At 34.8% G+C, this 14,030-nt stretch overlaps 1 protein-coding gene and 2 long non-coding RNA genes across 5 annotated transcripts; 1 reads left to right on the plus strand and 2 right to left on the minus strand.

Moving 5' to 3' along the window:
- Positions 1 to 4,086: 4,086 nt before the first annotated feature.
- LOC110879953 lies at positions 4,087 to 6,141 on the minus strand. Of its 2 annotated transcripts, none has more exons than XR_002559093.2 (5): positions 6,000 to 6,141; positions 5,488 to 5,901; positions 5,155 to 5,212; positions 4,956 to 5,072; positions 4,087 to 4,821 (listed from the first exon to the last, which is right to left on the minus strand). It is a non-coding gene; the product is annotated as an uncharacterized LOC110879953 (long non-coding RNA). The 2 variants fall into 2 exon arrangements; XR_002559094.2 differs by having other exon boundaries at positions 5,351 to 5,901.
- Positions 6,142 to 6,248: 107 nt separating this feature from the next.
- Positions 6,249 to 8,009, minus strand: LOC110879954. Its single transcript, XR_002559095.2, has 5 exons — positions 7,532 to 8,009; positions 7,078 to 7,461; positions 6,884 to 6,996; positions 6,533 to 6,681; positions 6,249 to 6,429 (listed from the first exon to the last, which is right to left on the minus strand). It is a non-coding gene; the product is annotated as an uncharacterized LOC110879954 (long non-coding RNA).
- Positions 8,010 to 9,841: 1,832 nt separating this feature from the next.
- Positions 9,842 to 13,643, plus strand: LOC110879952. Of its 2 annotated transcripts, none has more exons than XM_022128503.2 (6): positions 9,842 to 10,000; positions 10,807 to 12,294; positions 12,394 to 12,645; positions 12,740 to 12,820; positions 12,917 to 13,231; positions 13,359 to 13,643. In XM_022128503.2, exons 2-6 carry the CDS (start codon positions 11,188 to 11,190, stop codon positions 13,413 to 13,415), a joined length of 1,812 nt encoding a protein of 603 aa, XP_021984195.1. In that variant the 5' UTR covers positions 9,842 to 10,000; positions 10,807 to 11,187; the 3' UTR covers positions 13,416 to 13,643. The 2 variants fall into 2 exon arrangements, with proteins under 2 accessions (XP_021984195.1, XP_021984196.1); XM_022128504.2 differs by having other exon boundaries at positions 12,397 to 12,645.
- The last annotated feature ends 387 nt before the right edge of the window (positions 13,644 to 14,030 follow it).

Raw genomic sequence — 14,030 nt, forward strand, 5'->3', positions numbered from 1 at the left:
TTAATTAGCTAACCAATTAAACTTGTAACTTATTTTTAAATATAGTCTTCCAAGATAAAATAATTTAGGGTGAAGGACAATTTTCGACATGTGTAGGATAAATTTTAGTATGTGTAGGATAAATTTCTTAAATGTGTATGATAAATTTAGATATGCGTAGGGTAAATTTCGGTAAATGTAAGATATATGTAGGATAATTGAAATGTGTAGGATAAAATGTTTTTAACTTTATTAATGAGAGATAACATAACTAATGGGAGAAGTTATAAACTATTTAATCTTTTACCATTATGCCCTTTCTTCTTTTTCTTCTCACATTAAATTTATTCTCAAATGAACCATCCCCTATATATATATATATATATTAGGCTCATCCCTCATTTCCTTAGTTTCATCCGCTTTGCTCCATCCTCACACTCATCCTACGTAGCGCTTAAATAACGAATCATCCTCTAAGGATGGGTCTCTACCATACCACATAGCCTTACATGTTAGTTTATGATTCTTAGAATCTTAAAGGTTGATGTCGTGACACGTACCACAAATAATTGTGTTTATGATATTGATAATTAATGATTATATTTGTAGACAGATGTTTCTATTTATGTTTTAGAAATTATCTTTTAGAATAAATAAATAGAGTGAGGATTACTCGTATCATTTCTTCTTCCTTTTTCTCCTCAATAACTTCAAAACTCACTATTTTCAAAACTCATCATCTTCAACCTTTTCTTCACTTACTATATTAATAAGCACTACATCATAATGTGATTTTCGTCATCAATTAATGATTCAAACACCCGATCAACGTGTTCTTCAGCTTTTTTTTTGAAGAAAACTCAGTTTAATTTCATTCAAATCTCGTTTTTCCCGTGATTTTGAAGATAATCACTCGATCCGTTCGATTCGATCGTTGATAAGTGTTTCTATCATTCAAATTTCGTCAATCGTTGAAGAAATCGGCTTCGGTCAATGTAAGAAATTCTTAATTTCATTTTTACAATATGGGTTTTTGATTTAGCCATTTAGTTTTACGATTTTGGCGGGGGTCCGGGGGCAGCGCCCCTGGTAGCAGGGTCCAAGGGGCGGCAACACCTGGCTGGGGTCGACAAAAAGCTTCAAGCTTCTAACTTAAAAGCTTCAAGCTCCTTCAACCAAACAAGACTTTTTATTGAGTATGCGTTTTTTTTTTTTCTTAAAAGCTTAAAGATAGAAGCTTCTAAAAGTTAGATGTCAAACATACCTGTAGGCTGTAGTAAGAGATGAATGAACCCTTTTATAAACATCCAAACGCTTATGATATTAGGGTGTAAGGGGTGCTCACCTAATAGGTGAGTCCCCTCTCTTACGCCAAACCAATCCTCGTGTGCCACGTCAACTCCCCTCTTAAACTCCTCTAACACCCTAAATTGACGGCGGCACTCCCCTCTTAGGTGAATTGTTTTTTTTTTTTTTTAAAAAAAGAAACTTTTGATTGGTCCCCTCTCCCTCTCTCCTCCCCCTCTCTTCGGCAGCTCCTCGCCCATTTCACTCCCTCTCTCTAACTCACCCCTATGTTGGCAGCCCCCCCCCCCCCCCTAATCGGCACATATGGTCACCGATGGGGTCCCCGAATTACACCCCTTACACCCTTAAGTTTTTTAAACTGCTATAAAACGAATATGAATTTAGTAACAACAGTGTTAAAAGTTGTTGTTAAGATCAAAAAACAAATTCATTTTTTAGCTATATATCGTTAGTTATCTTAAAGGAAGTATATTTGAAAGTAAATAAAACAACTTATGCATGTTTCTATCCATTAACCACAACTTTAAAAATATTCACCATCACATGTTAAAAAGATGTTGTTTTAATAATTAAATCAAAAAAAATATTACCATTTTTTTAGATTTTTTTATATTACCATTGTAAATTGAAAATTAAGTAACTAACATACACTTAGTCACAAGAAATATAATAGTGGTAAGGTGTCTTCGGTTTATCTAAGAGGTAAAAATATATAAGTATTTAAGAATATGTTTATTAAGTTTTTAACGTACACCTATTTCAACTTAGCCTTTATTAGACCATCCGTAGTGGGGCATTATTTTTGAAAAAAATCCAAAAAAAAACGCCCCCCACCCCATTACATAGGGCATTATGGGGCATTATTTTTCAAAAAAAAATGGGTTAGGCGTGTTTATAAAAACGCCACTTTTGGTTTGTGATGGGTTGACTTGGTTTTGACTGGCCAATGAGAATTTAGTTTGGTTTTTTTTTTTTTTTTTTTGTTTAATGATTGGAAGGGGCATTATTTGGGCATTATTCCCACTACGCCACTTTTGCAATAACGCCCAATGCTGACTGAACTGTCATGTGTCGGATAATGCCCCATAGTGGGGGCATTATTTTTCTTAACCACTACACATGGTCATGATTACTTTAACAAATATATTCAAGTAAACATATATGGCTGTTAATAATCAATACATCGTTAATTCATTAGTTATTTTTGGTTAAATGTTATAAAATCAAATAATAAACAAGTTTTAGTACCGTCTGGTCACTTGAGGGTTTTTTTTTAACTCAAAGAATCATTTAACCTTCAGATTATTCATTGTTCTGAAAAAAAATCAAAATTGTTAAAACAAAATAATCTACAAATAGTTATAACTTATAAACCTTGTTACTATAATATAACTATTTTTTTCTTTCACATTTACATGATCTACAAATAGTTATAAAACTTTGTTACTATAACATAGAAAAAAAAAACACATCTAATCAAGTTGTATAAATATCCTTACCTTTATCTGATTGTGAAAAAGTTTATAACACCAGAACAATGTTAGAACTTGAGTTCTTCTTTTTAAGTTGATAAAATTTTGAATAAATTTATAAAAACATTAAGAAAAAAAATATTACTTCTTGTTGAAACTTTCCTCACAAGAAGTAATATTAACATATTTTATTTGAAATACCTAATCCTAATCCAGTGGATTTAAATAGTGGACCAAGAGCGTTCATTGTTTTGTAGCCTTTGATTTCGGATAAGAGAAAAAGAAAGCCAACCCAATAAATATATCACTTAATGCCAAATCTTTTGTTTATAAAATACAGTCTGTCTTTTCTTTCTTGAAACTGTAAACTCATGTGTATTAAGTCCTCTGTTTTATATACATGACATCTACATATAAATCATACAAGACCAATATATACATATAAGCTTAAGAATGAAACTAAAAGAAACATATCTAACTAAAATTATAAATATATACATACAAACCAAACTAACTAGTTTAATACCCGTCTGTTAGACGGGTTACGCTAAGATAACAAACAAAGATAATGTATATTGATGGTGTTTCGGTTTGCTTCTCCTTTTTCCTCTTTTCTGTCTTCTATTTGAAAATATTACAACCATCAAACTTTTCTTTTTCTTCTTTTCAAACCAGTGAAACGCATTCTCAAAACACATTATCCAAACACTACAAAAATGACATATTAACTTTTAAGAAGTCAAAAACTTAAAAGCAGCTCAAAATAAACAATCCCAAACACCCACGTTAGGTGAACACAAGTCTAAAGAACATTATAAACAAAAGCACCGTTTTTTAATTTATAAAAGTAAAACGAACATGAAGAGTGTACAACCACAAAACAATATAAAATAAAACTGATAGAGTGGTAAAACATGAAATTGTGTCATTTTAATGAAAAAGTAAACGATAGGCAACATTGGAGGAAAGTGTAATACTCCGTAACATTCAAATATGGTTGGTTTACTGCCAATATTTTCTCAGCTTTTGGATCGTTCTCTTTAACCTCAAAGGTGGCCTCTTTTCGACCTGTTAACGTTTTTATACGACAACAATCCAACCAATTAAAACACTTGACACAACCACAAACAAATAAATTTAGAAAGTCAAGAGGATACATGTTAAGTAATACATAAAAGAGTAAATTACGATTTTGGCCCCTGTGGTTATATCACATTTACCCTTTTAGTCTAATTTTTTTAACATCTGAGCCCCTAACGTCTTTTTTTCTACCTCTTTTGAGCCATTGAAAAACTCGAAAATACCAACAACCTGATGACACATTATAAAAATCAACTGATATTAATTCAATGACTGTTTATATGAACAAACTATTAAACTAACATCAATCAGATGAAACAAAACAACAAATAATCACTAATTCCCGAATCTTTTGTAGCCCACACCTCATACCAAAAAGAGGCCGAAGACCCAGTCCCAACCGAACAAACCAGCTTGTCTTCGATATGAGTACCATATTTCAGCAGTTCTTTATACACAGATGCAATGACTTTCCACACACACCGTAACTTACTTCAAGATAGAGGTAGTGCAATAAAAACCCAACATACTTCAAGATATAACCGAAAGCGATTCATCTAAAGAAATAAGAAATTATTTCCTACATAAACAAAAAACCAAATCTTAGTCTAATCAATATACATAAGAGTGTTTGTTACCACTTGCCTCTTATGTTACTCTATTCCTTGGGCCAGTTAATTAAACATCCTTCACGTCGATGTAAGACATGTGTCGATTTCAATGACAAACCATAAAAGTCATATAACAGAAACTATACAACACAAACTTTTCTACCAGTGTCACTTGATAGACATTATGCATACAGGTTCGTCCCTGGTTATCAGTCTTCACATGGACTTTAAGGCAAGCAGGAATCGACATTTATAAGCGCCAAGTTAAACCACTAAAGATGGCAAAGTTGACACCAGCCAAAATTACATTAAAGCCCCTCATACCATTAACAAAGGATACCAGCAATCCAGCCCCAAAACCAGCCTCCATCCTGCAATTATATGCAACCAAATAACAAAATGTTTGTAATAGTAATGGTCGTACCAAACTAACAATAATAGATATTACAACATAAATAATAGATCGTAAGAAACTAAAGTTAATTTACAGCAAAAAAAACAATACCTCTATAAGATCATTCCCCATTTTACCAATCTCCACCTCTATCATGTTAGATAGTTAGTGTCAAACTTTCAAGCAAATATAATCAAGTGAAGGCATTTAATAAGAATACCGTCCCACCTTTATAGAAAAGAAAGAAACCAAATACAGCAAGGATTCAATACCAGTAATGATATATAAAACAAATTTAGATACAACTTACCGGGAAATAACTTGTGATCACCACCACAGAACTCCAACTATTCTTTCTCAACCAGTATCTGCATATTACATGCCAAACCTTAAGACTTTTACTTGAATCTGGTGTTTGAACATATACTTAATAACAATTCCAAAATACTGTGCTGATTCACATCTATACCAAATGACATGCACAAAATTTTTATTTACAACATAACCTTAAAAAGGATACATAATTTTGTTGAGAGAACCAAATTAGAGAAATACAAGCCCCTGGTGATGAGATTTGACAAATTCTTTACAAACTGGGGAATGGCAGGTCTTGTTCAATACCATCACGCAACAAAAGACACACCTTGTAAGCACCAACATTGAATTCATTACTCAGCATGTCTTGTAGCATCCCGCGAAATCGAACTGAAGAGTTCGATTAACCCCTACAACAAAATCCATAAGCGTTCAAATATAAGTTGAATACATGTGCTGGGAGAATGTAAACTGTTAACCCGATAATAAATAATTCCACAAACATTGATTGTAAACTAACAACACCTAGAATCCCAACAAAATTATGCAGTCTTATAAGAAAAACCGTTAATCCCAATTTGCCACTAATCAAGATTTCATACTAAAATAATTGCACCAAAATCGCTTAACAACATTGACTCAATAGAGTAATAAAAGTTGTATTATCTTAGACACTTAATATGTCAAGTATCCACAGTGTCTTGGATCGGCTGCACACACCATGTACCACAATTAACACCACCTGCAATTAAAAATCATTAGCATGCATAAATATAATGTATAAATATAGTTAATAAATAATGAATTGAAAGTAACAATAATATGTAAATGGTTTCTTACAAGGCCATCATATAGTCCGAGTAAAAGTATATGCTATAGAAGCACACAACAATCAAGATAATTGATCTGAAGTGAAGAAATTGTCATTCCACCAGTTCATGGAAGCTATATGTTTTTATATTGTTGATTCAACTTCCTCTTTCACCTATAAATACAATATATTATCAACATTACTATAGATAAATAAAAACATATTATAACAAAAAGTTGAAAAGACTAATATGCCTTTAATGGGTTGTAATTACTTGCCTAATTGACAGTGAATGCCTTCAAATGAGTAGGCTTCCTAATACACGCCTTCTTTTCCATGGAAGCCCAATATACCACCAAGAACCCCCAAATTCGGTTCCATGACATCCGGCTATATCTCCAAGAACCCCCAAAATCATTCCTCGTTTCAAGGTGTTGAGAGTATGACGCAACCGAATCACTGCGTACAAACCAAAAAAGTTAACAAACCCGCGATATGTTTCATGTTTAAATCATAACAATACTTACAAAACAAAAGGATGATCGATTATAAGAACACTAACCTAGTGACATCAAGTTTCTGATCAGATTCAACAGCAGTAGCTTCAAAACCATCAATGCCACCCCTATACCTTATCACTGGCTCTCCAAAAACCATTCTTGTTCTACTTCTCTTCTTGGTTCAGCAGAAGTCAACGAAGTCCATAGGTCCCTGCATTCATCACCAAAACTACATTTACCTTTTAAACTTCAGTAGACAACCTTCTTAGCATAAAACTCCAGATATAATGGAAACAATTCACTTACATTTTTTGACCAAAAATCAATATGCTAAAGTAATCATCACGTGTTTAATAAAAAGCCGATAACAAATATAAAAGTTATTAGAAAAAAAAAAGAAAAAGAACACCAACCTTTCATGACCATCACCATCCAAAGGAAAAGCAAAATCAATATTGGAATTAAACGCACCCGAAACCGTAGCGGTTTTTGCAAAATGTTGAGCCGGTCAGCTTTATCGCCATAACTACAAAGTGCATAAAGATTCAATTCACACAAATATCATTTCGAATTTTTAACCATTTTGTTCGGATGATACAATTCACACCTGAATCAGGTCACCGGAACCTTGCCGTACTTGGCCGGAACTCTAGCTTCTTGTCTTTGCCGCTTAAATTCCTTCACTAACACCGATGGGTTAAAATAGAGACATGAAAAACACAAGAAACTTACAGGAGACTCGCCAGAAAACATGTTGGATCGTCTTCACCCACTTGAATCCTTTAACCATCGTTGCTGGTTACTCAGACTCCATCACCACCTTTGTATGAGGTCATGGAGGAACCCTACGTTCACCGGAACCGAGATTGTGTTTTTTTATGGGAAGAACACCAGTGTCACCCGTCATCCTACATCTTCACCAACACCGCCCGTCGTCCTTGTTCATTCTTCCTGATCCAATGACGCAAGAATCGTCGACTTCAACACAAACCTGCACATTTAGATCTAAGATTATGTGTTTATCAAATTCATTATAAGATTAAAATGCAGTTGTTTCTCACCCCAACAACGATGGTGGCGATGGATGTTAGGCATCCATAGGAGAGTGGTGGCAGTTGGTCAGCGACTCACTTCAGTGGTAGCGATGGTGGCGGTGGACATGAGTGGCCGACGACTCACTTCACATTTAACAAAGCGAACCCTAATTTTTCCAATTTGGGTGTAAACAATTAGATGCTTCTATGCCTTTTGGGTTAGAGATGCAAATCAACAATTGATTGTTGATTTGGATTTGGTTGGAGGAGAGACGGCCAGAGAAAATTCGATTGTTGATTTGGGTTTTCTTGGTGAGAGAGGAGCAGAGAATTCGAGAGGATGGTGTATAATGGATTGGAGAGGATGTCAGGTGATAGTTTTATACACAGTGGCAGACGAACGTGGGAGAAGTTAGGGGAGAGACAACCGCTGTAAATTGGCGAAAAATAGGTAACCGACAAAGAGAGAAGTTAGGGGAGCGTAGATTCAGGGACATGAGAGAGAATTAATACTTAAAACGGTTAAATGTGACATTTAGGTGGTTGAGTTATGGAGATAGTGGGTAGCAAAAGATGGAGGTAACCACCAGATACAAAAACCGACCATAACCTCTTGGAACCGCCACAAAAGCGGTTATTTTAGTGAGTTTAAACGGCCCAGATTTCATCTCAGCAAGATCTAACGGTGGATATCAATTTGGAAGGTGGTTAGACTTAATGGGTTTAATATATATATATATATATATATATATATATAATTTGTAATTTTCTAGAAATAATGTACCGGATTTTATAAAACTTTAGTCTAACAAAAATATGTTGAGAGTTGATAAGACTTTATTAAAAGGTTAGCAAAAACTCATATGTTTTCCTTTGTGAACAACCAAGTTTCCAAACAATTGAATGGTTCTTCAAATTACATAACTCAAAAGGGGGCTTTAAAAAAATCTTCGTGTAAAGATGATATTTTGTACCGTTTTAAGCAAAAACACAGTATATGCATGTGTGAATAAAAATAAAGTTGAAATGAACTTTCATCTCTGATTCACAATCGATCCATGGAACCAATAGATATTTATCTACGACCTCTTTTGGTGATCACTAGCAAATTTCGTAAGGTGATTTGATAATCAATACATAGATTATTGAGATAATTTGGTGATGAACAATAGCGGTGAGATGGTTTGGTAATCACTGTCAAGGTTATTTATTGAGCATAAGAGGTAATCAGTACCTTATTGGCAAGACTTTTTCATAGTGTGTGACCATCATAATCATACAATGAAATGCTAGGATTCAAATGGAAACCACCCTTAGCGTAAATAAGAAGAATCAAACTATAGAAGACTAAGACATCCAATATAATCATAGAATGAAATACACCAACTCAAATAAAAAACATTCTCAGTAGTACCCGGTTAGATGACCTAATATACGATTCAAAGATCATAATAGAATACCGCATTGGCCATCAAGTTTATTACATGACAAGACATGACAAGGACATGCACTCCAAAGCAACAAAAGAATGCATCGACCTTTCTCATTGTAATTAGTTTCGATTACACAAATACCCCTCTCCCAATTACAATGGCGCATGAGCACGTCTAACCATTATAATAGTGCGTCCAACTCATGTATTTTGTTGTCATACACTTACCTACATAAATAGACTCATTAATTTCTCACCGCTAACACTTACACAGATACACGTATTGCCACCTAAATCACTCTCATCATATTTTTCCATGAATTTTAATTTTTCCCACAACTCTTCCACTAAATTACATGAACCTCAAATCTCATTCTCATATGATATAAATCTAAATATAAGTTTGGTCTAGGTTAATTGAACCTTGATAAGAATAACTAAAGCCATCCTAATTAATAAAAGAAAAAAATATAGAACATTAGTTTATAGCCTAGTAACATCTTAGGGGTGTGATAAAGTTTTGGGACCAATAGGTCCTGGGTTCGATTTCCACAAGGATAAGGGGGTTTTCCCATATTTATTGGGTTTCCTCCTGAATTGGTGTATAGGCATTATGCCTAGTGGAGATGGATATGATCGGGTGGTTCCGCTAGTGGCACGATAATACTCCAGTAGTCCGTCAATGATCCAAATTTACTGTTAAAAAAAAAGAAAAAAAATAGCATTGACTAGATTTACCGTAATTAGAGAAAGAGTCGGCCAGACAAAAAGAAAGACCGCAAGTTGATACACATGGGGCTGCCCATAGCCTTACGGTTCCCAATCCACACCCTTTCTTTCTTTTATTAATTTTCTTTTATTTATTAATATTATTATATAATATATAATTATATTATTATTATTATTCCTCATCATCAAAACCCTCCCCTCATCCAATACCTCTTCATCCGATTATTATTCCTCCATATTAACAACAAAAAAACCTAATTCTAACTTATAATTCATTCATATTCATAAGCCACTTTAATTCACAATCGCAAATTACATGATCGTAATCTGCACTGGTTCGTTGCGTTTTTTCTCTTTTCTGATTATCATCATCATCCTCTTTTTCGTTTTTCTTTTAATTGAGGCGTTGATTTTGCTTTTGATCAATGCGTGTTTACTGTACATACAAGTGACGAATTGAAAACTATTGTTGTTTAATCTCGATGTTGTAGATTTAATTTGCCGTAAACGACTGAAGTTTGAGTTCAATTTGACTTTCGTATGTTTTAATTTTTAGAAATTAGGTTTTTAATAAAGTTGATTTGATTATTTGTGTGAAATGTTATATTAACATGACGGATTTCCGTGATTATTCTATAGATTTTGAAGTAATTATTGTGTTTCAACCTGCAGTTTTGAATCTGGTTCTCTATTTGCACTTAGCATTAGTTGTTGTTAGCATCTTCATTGATATGTGTGCTTGAATGAAGTTGTGGTGTATCTAGATTCAGATAACTGTGAGTTCATTTGATGTTTTGTTTGTTTCAGTTTTCAGAAATTAGGTTTAAAATAAGGATGATTTGATTATCTGTGTGAAACGCTGTATTGACAGGACGGATTGCTGTGATTCTATAGATTTTGAAGTAATTATTGCGTTACAATATGTTGTTTTGAATCTGTTTCTCTGTTTTCACTTAGCATCTTCATTGATCTGTGTACTTGAATGAAGTTCAGATTCTGTTTTTAATGTTTGAAAATGGATATTGTTAAATGAGAATAAGTTAAACTTGAAATTCCTTTTGTTGCAATGCCATTTGATGTTTTTCACTTGGATAAATGTGATGCTTGCTGTTAGATTTGATTGTGTTTAATGTAACTCCAGGTTTTGAGCTCGGTTTTCTGGAATAAACAATGGACTTCCGATCTCATTCTTGTTACCGATTTCAAGGAATTATCGATTGTGTTACATGTGCTATTTGGACATTTGGGTTAGGTTTGGGATTTGAAGAGGCTGTTGCAAAGATTGGAATGCTAATTAGAACCGATAGATAGTGAATAGTTTTATGTAGGTATGAAATATAGCTAGATTTCCATGTTAAGTTTCTGCTGTACGTGTGTCTTAGATCTATATAGATAATTTAAATTCCCGGTTAGAACTTTGGTGTAGTAAACTAGGTTAGTAGTTTAACGCTTTTCATAGATTTAGGAAGTCAAAAAAAAAAAAAAAAAAAAAAAGAAGAAGAAGAAAAGAAAAAAAATAACCATGGGCTTGCCTCAAGCCTCGTCTAGCAAACTTGCCGAAGAAGTAACTGCATCGTTCAGCACTTCAGTCCAGTCACCGCCTCATTTTCACGGATTAAGCAGCTGTGACATGAGCGGAATGCACGTCACTCGTGTGCCAGGTGTGATCAGTTCCACAGATATCTCCAATTTACACAGAGATAAACACGTAAACTGGCAGAAACTTAGTTCGTCGGATAAGATTACAACGCTCACTCGCAAAACCGGACGAAATGTTCAAACTGCCGTTTCCAGAATTGTCGGCTTTGAATCAAAATCATCAAGCTCTTCTGGTTTTGTATTTGATGGTATGCAGACTGATAATACTACTGATAATGTCCCAGAGAACAGTGGAGCTATAGTTAGGAAAAGGTTATCATCACCGTTAAACGGCTTGATTTTACCAAATCAGTTCGACCACAAGCCACAAACCAGCTCCGATAACGATCTTGTTTCCGCTTTTCAAGATCATAAGAATACTGAAATCGTGATTCCCAAAATCGTGACACCTATCGTGTTGTCACCGACTAGTTTTCAACAATGCAAGAACAGGGAAAGCGTAAGTTTCGGAAAAAGTTCTGTTTTTTTCACCGACGGTCCTGTGCTCGAGAACACAGATTATCAGTCATTTAGTTCTTTATCATCTTCACCAGGAGTAGATGGCATAGAATCAACATTACGGTCTTTGAATTCGCCCATAGCAATACCTTCAAGAAAAGCGGTATCGTCTCCTCTGTCTTTATCCCCACTCGGTCCAAAGTTCTCGAGAACGTCAAAACCGTCTAGGGTTCTGACCAATGAGTTAGACGATAATCATCTAACCATGAAGGAGTTAGAGTTATCTCTTGACGGAACCATTTCCGATATTCTATCGTTACAAGAAGATTTTAGAATCGGTAGAAAATCTTTTCCGAATACCCCGGAGACGATGATCGAAATGTCGGGTGATTGGGGTCAAGATTCGTCTTACTTGACCCAATCTCCGAAGTTATGTAGGACCCCCAGTGGACTACAAGTGAGACGGTCATGGATTGGGTCCTTCGAAGAGTCGTTATTATCGGGTCGTTTAGCTTCATCCGCAGTCAGCCAGGTCAGCTTTTCTTTTTTCTTTTTTACTTAATTTGTTGATTGGTTTTCATGAATACGCGATTTTGATTTTATCTCCGTTTGGTGTTGTTGATATTGGCAGAAGATTGATGGGTTTCTTGCGGTTTTAAACGTTACCGGAGGAAGTTTTTCACCACACCCTCAGAAACTTCCATTTGCGGTAACAAGTGTGGACGGGGATAACTTCTTGCTTTACTACTCATCCATTGACCTTGCTGGTCAACCTTCGCCAAACAAACCTAAAAGTCAAAAAATGAAAAGGAGCCTTAGCATTGACGATCCACAAGTAGAAAGAAGTCGTTTGCGGGTCCCTATGAAAGGTCGCATACAATTGGTATGTTCAAAATTGTCTATACTCAACTATGCTTTTGAAGTATAAGCAAAAAAGGAACGATTTTTATGTTTATTTGCTTAAACGGTTTCTATAGGTCCTGAGCAATCCCGAAAAGACTCCAATTCATACGTTCCTTTGTAACTACGACTTGAGTGACATGCCAGCTGGCACCAAGGTTAGTTTTCTTTTATTGCCCTACTGTTGTGAAGCATGTAATAATGTAAGCGAGTAACTAAAACACACAATCGTTAACTTATTTATTTTTATGTAGACATTTCTGCGGCAGAAGGTGACCTTAGCGTCAACAACACCAGCTTCTAAAACAGGGGGTGCATCTTCTGTGCGAAATTCACCAAAAGCAAATGAGAACTCGAATAACACAGGGGTCTTACGTTATGCTCTCCATCTGCGTTTTCTTTGCCCGGCTTTAAAGAAAAGTTCGAGGACCGTTCAAAGGTGCAAATCAGATCCATTATCAGTACCAGAAACGAACTCCAAAAACCTTGGAGCAGAAAGACGGTTCTATTTGTATAATGACATGCGGGTTGTGTTTCCTCAACGCCACTCTGATGCTGATGAAGGCAAGGTAGTTAGTTGTATCATTTATCTCTACGTTGGCAAACTGGGCGGGTCGGGTGGGTTGGGTTGGGTTGACCCGAAACATTTTTTTCTTTGGGTTATTTTAATGAGACTTTGGTGGTCTGAAACTGCAGTTGCATGTGGAATATCATCATCCGTCGGATCCCAAGTACTTCGACATCAGCAACTAAAAGGTCGAGTTATCTTGTTTGATTACAATCTCTGTAAATATTGTTTTAAATAAAAGTAATCTTATCTGGTGATGGAGTTAAAAATTCCGTTACTGCTGTATAGATTTTCATTTACAAGTTAGAATTTGTTGTCACCAGATGTAAATTTGTACATTCTTTCAAGAAATAAATCAGTTTCCTCAACACCATTGCCCCTCCTAATTTCGGATGTTGGGCATGTTTGTGTAACTGAACATATTTACTTCAACTTAAGACTTTGTAGTTTTGAGTTATTTTCATGTATGTGCTCGTCACATCTGCGCTACAGTAACTTTTTTTTGTCTTTTTTTACTTTAACCCCTTAACTTTCACTTTTTACACCTGTACCTCCTTAACTTTCTAAAAACTTAATGAAATGTCATTTTGACCCCCCTCGAGTTTTAAGTGCTTATTTTTATGCATGTACGCGTCGGTATAAATTCAAGTTGAAATGTCATTTTGACCACCTAGTTGGAACTTAAAATACAAACCACATCACATTCTTTGTTTTCTATCTAGATTAGTTTAGTTAATAGTTTGGAATTTTCTCAACAAAAGTCAAGATTTTGTGAGTTGTTGATATTTGTAAAGGTAAAA

This window comes from Helianthus annuus, chromosome 9 (assembly GCF_002127325.2).
Source record: "Helianthus annuus cultivar XRQ/B chromosome 9, HanXRQr2.0-SUNRISE, whole genome shotgun sequence".
Taxonomy (NCBI): domain Eukaryota; kingdom Viridiplantae; phylum Streptophyta; class Magnoliopsida; order Asterales; family Asteraceae; genus Helianthus; species Helianthus annuus.